The sequence below is a fragment of the Macrobrachium nipponense genome, chromosome 18 (genome assembly GCF_015104395.2).
Source record: "Macrobrachium nipponense isolate FS-2020 chromosome 18, ASM1510439v2, whole genome shotgun sequence".
Taxonomy (NCBI): domain Eukaryota; kingdom Metazoa; phylum Arthropoda; class Malacostraca; order Decapoda; family Palaemonidae; genus Macrobrachium; species Macrobrachium nipponense.
Window position 1 is genome coordinate 70044585 of NC_087211.1, and position 2500 is coordinate 70047084.

At 38.5% G+C, this 2500-nt stretch overlaps 1 protein-coding gene across 1 annotated transcript in view; it reads right to left on the minus strand.

Moving 5' to 3' along the window:
- LOC135197127 (uncharacterized) overlaps positions 1–1538 on the minus strand; it is a 3052-nt gene extending 1514 nt beyond the window's left edge. The window contains exons 1-2 of the mRNA XM_064224093.1: positions 1477–1538; positions 1–531 (exon numbers count right to left, since the gene is read on the minus strand). The exon at positions 1–531 is cut by the window's left edge and continues 1514 nt beyond it. Of these exons, the coding sequence (XP_064080163.1) occupies positions 1–531; positions 1477–1488 (543 nt within the window). The 5' untranslated portion in view covers positions 1489–1538. The remainder of the gene's footprint in view (positions 532–1476) is intronic.
- Positions 1539–2500: the final 962 nt, after the last annotated feature.

The following is a 2500-nucleotide window of genomic DNA, read 5'->3' on the forward strand; positions in this document are numbered from 1 at the left end:
GCCATGAGCGAGTCCTCCTAGCCCCTTGAATCCTTTGCCAATGTTGTTTCCATGACTGTATCCACTGGAGTGGCTGTATCCTTTGGCATAACTATTAGCCCCCAAAAGACCACCATAACCACCATGTCCACCACCAAATCCTGCATTGAGTCCTAACCCATGACCATGTCCATGACCAATTCCACCGTGTCCTCCGATGAGACCTTTTCCATATCCAATTCCTCCCAGTCCTCCTCCATGACCTATGCCATGGCCTATGCCATGACCTAGTCCACCAAGTCCAATACCACCATGACCAATTCCTCCTAGCCCACCCTGACCAATTCCTCCTAGCCCACCATGACCAAGTCCTCCAAAACCTCCAACTCCAATACCACCATGACCAAGACCTCCAAAACCACCAATGCCTCCATACCCTCCTTGATGTCCTATTCCACCAAGACCTCCAATACCGGCATGACCAATTCCGGGCTCTGGATCAGCAGAACGTTTTTCCTCTGCAGTGACTAAGGCTACCAGTAGGAGTACAAGCTGAAAGATACATATATAACTTTAGATTAGATAACAAGATCCAGCATCCAAATGAAGATGTTTACAATTTTACGATGAATGAATGCAATTAGCATGATATGTGAGCTCCATTATTATCATTATATTGCTAATAACTTAATTTATTCGTATCTCTTTATCATATATTATCATTAATGAATGGAAAAACTCTTAAGTGCACCATGCCCAAAGTTTCTTAAAAGGAGAAGTTATTTTTCAGAGTTTGCTAGGATATCATATGTAGTATTTACATTTTTTATTTGCCCAAACAGTCTTAATTTACTCGTTCATTTATGCTTTTTTATTTTCAGTTTTTTTATGTATGTAAATAAATTATGTACGATTTAGCGTTAAAAAAGTGCATAAAGAAAACTTTGAGCATTACACACTGAAAATGTTGGCAGATTTGCTGATATATAAATACGTAAAGAGTATATATTAAATCAACATAGTGGACTTTAAACAAACTTCTTACATTAAAGATGACAAAACTGAAGCAAGCGTAAAAAAAGGCTCCATGCATCTCTCTGGTTAAACCAAAACAAAACTATTTCTAATCACTGAATAAGTAAAAAATGCAATCGAGTTTTCTGTACAGCGTATTATGCTATCTGAAACTCTTAGCTACCCAAGATGCAATCAAGTGAAGATGCGTCGGCGGCTGACACCCTTAGCGGTGCCAGACACACGAGCATGGCTAACTTTAACCTAAAATAAAATAAAAGAAAAATACTGAGGCTAGAGTGCTGCAATTTGGTATATTTGATGATTGAAAGGTGGATGATCAACATACCAATTTGCAGACTTCTAGCCTCAGTCGATTTTAAGATCTGAGGGCTGACAGAAAAAGTGCGAACGGACAGACAAAGCCATCTCAATAGTTTTCTTTTCACATAAAACTAAAATTCAGGCGAACTAAAATCTCACCAATCTTCTCATGACTACAGATGATGTTGGTATGAACGGGAGGAGGGCTGTTTGACTTGTGACAACCTGAGATCACGTTAGCTTTTATATATACTATATCGATCAGAGAGAGAGAGAGATAAGGGGGGTGGGATGGTGGGGAGAGGCAGAAGGAACGACTGACAGATCCTTTCTTTGCCTCTTTCAACCACACCCAATGCACCTAGGAATGACATTGACCTCTGAATACTTGACGCTAAGAGTGACTTTGCGTTTCTTTTATCCTTTTTATGTATCTTTTCGATACTCCTGCATTATCTTCGTAATTCACACGTTTATTTCTGTGTATTTTAATAGCGTTATTTATATATAAATATATATAAATGTATGAATATATATATATGTATATATATATATATAAGCAAATTGATCTTCATTTCAATAAGGTGTCAATGCAAATATGTACAATAAAAAATGGGATACCAATGAAAGTGTGAAGTAATTGATATTTTCACATGATACTAATAACTGAGGCAGTGAAGAGAAACCTCAGAAATCAGTGAAAGAATGAGAGGATAAAATAAATGAGGGGAAAGAGATGGTTTTTGGAGGTAAATGGAAACCAAAAGGATGGGAACAACGATTGCTGATTTGGATGACAGGAGAATGGAAACACTATTTGACAAAAGGATAAGAGAAGATTTAAGTCCCAGAATTGAAGGAAGTAAGGTAGTAAAAAGCATGCAAATGATAGAGAAGAACCCTGGCGTGTCTATGGAGGTCAGAGTTGGTCAGGGTTGGAATGTATGATTGGTGAGCCAACTCTCCTTTACTGAAGTGAGTTCGGTCGTTGGATGCGAAAAAGAGAGGGGGCCGGGTTGAAGGTATTACGATGTAAATACGAGAAAATGCTGGATAGAGAAAAATGAAGAGTCTTGAAGCTGAGAGGAAGCAAGATTTGTGTGGAAGGTGAAATAGATAAAGGCCGCTGGTGTGATAGATTTCAATGCACAACTGAATAGCCTTCTGCGTAGGTCTAATGAAT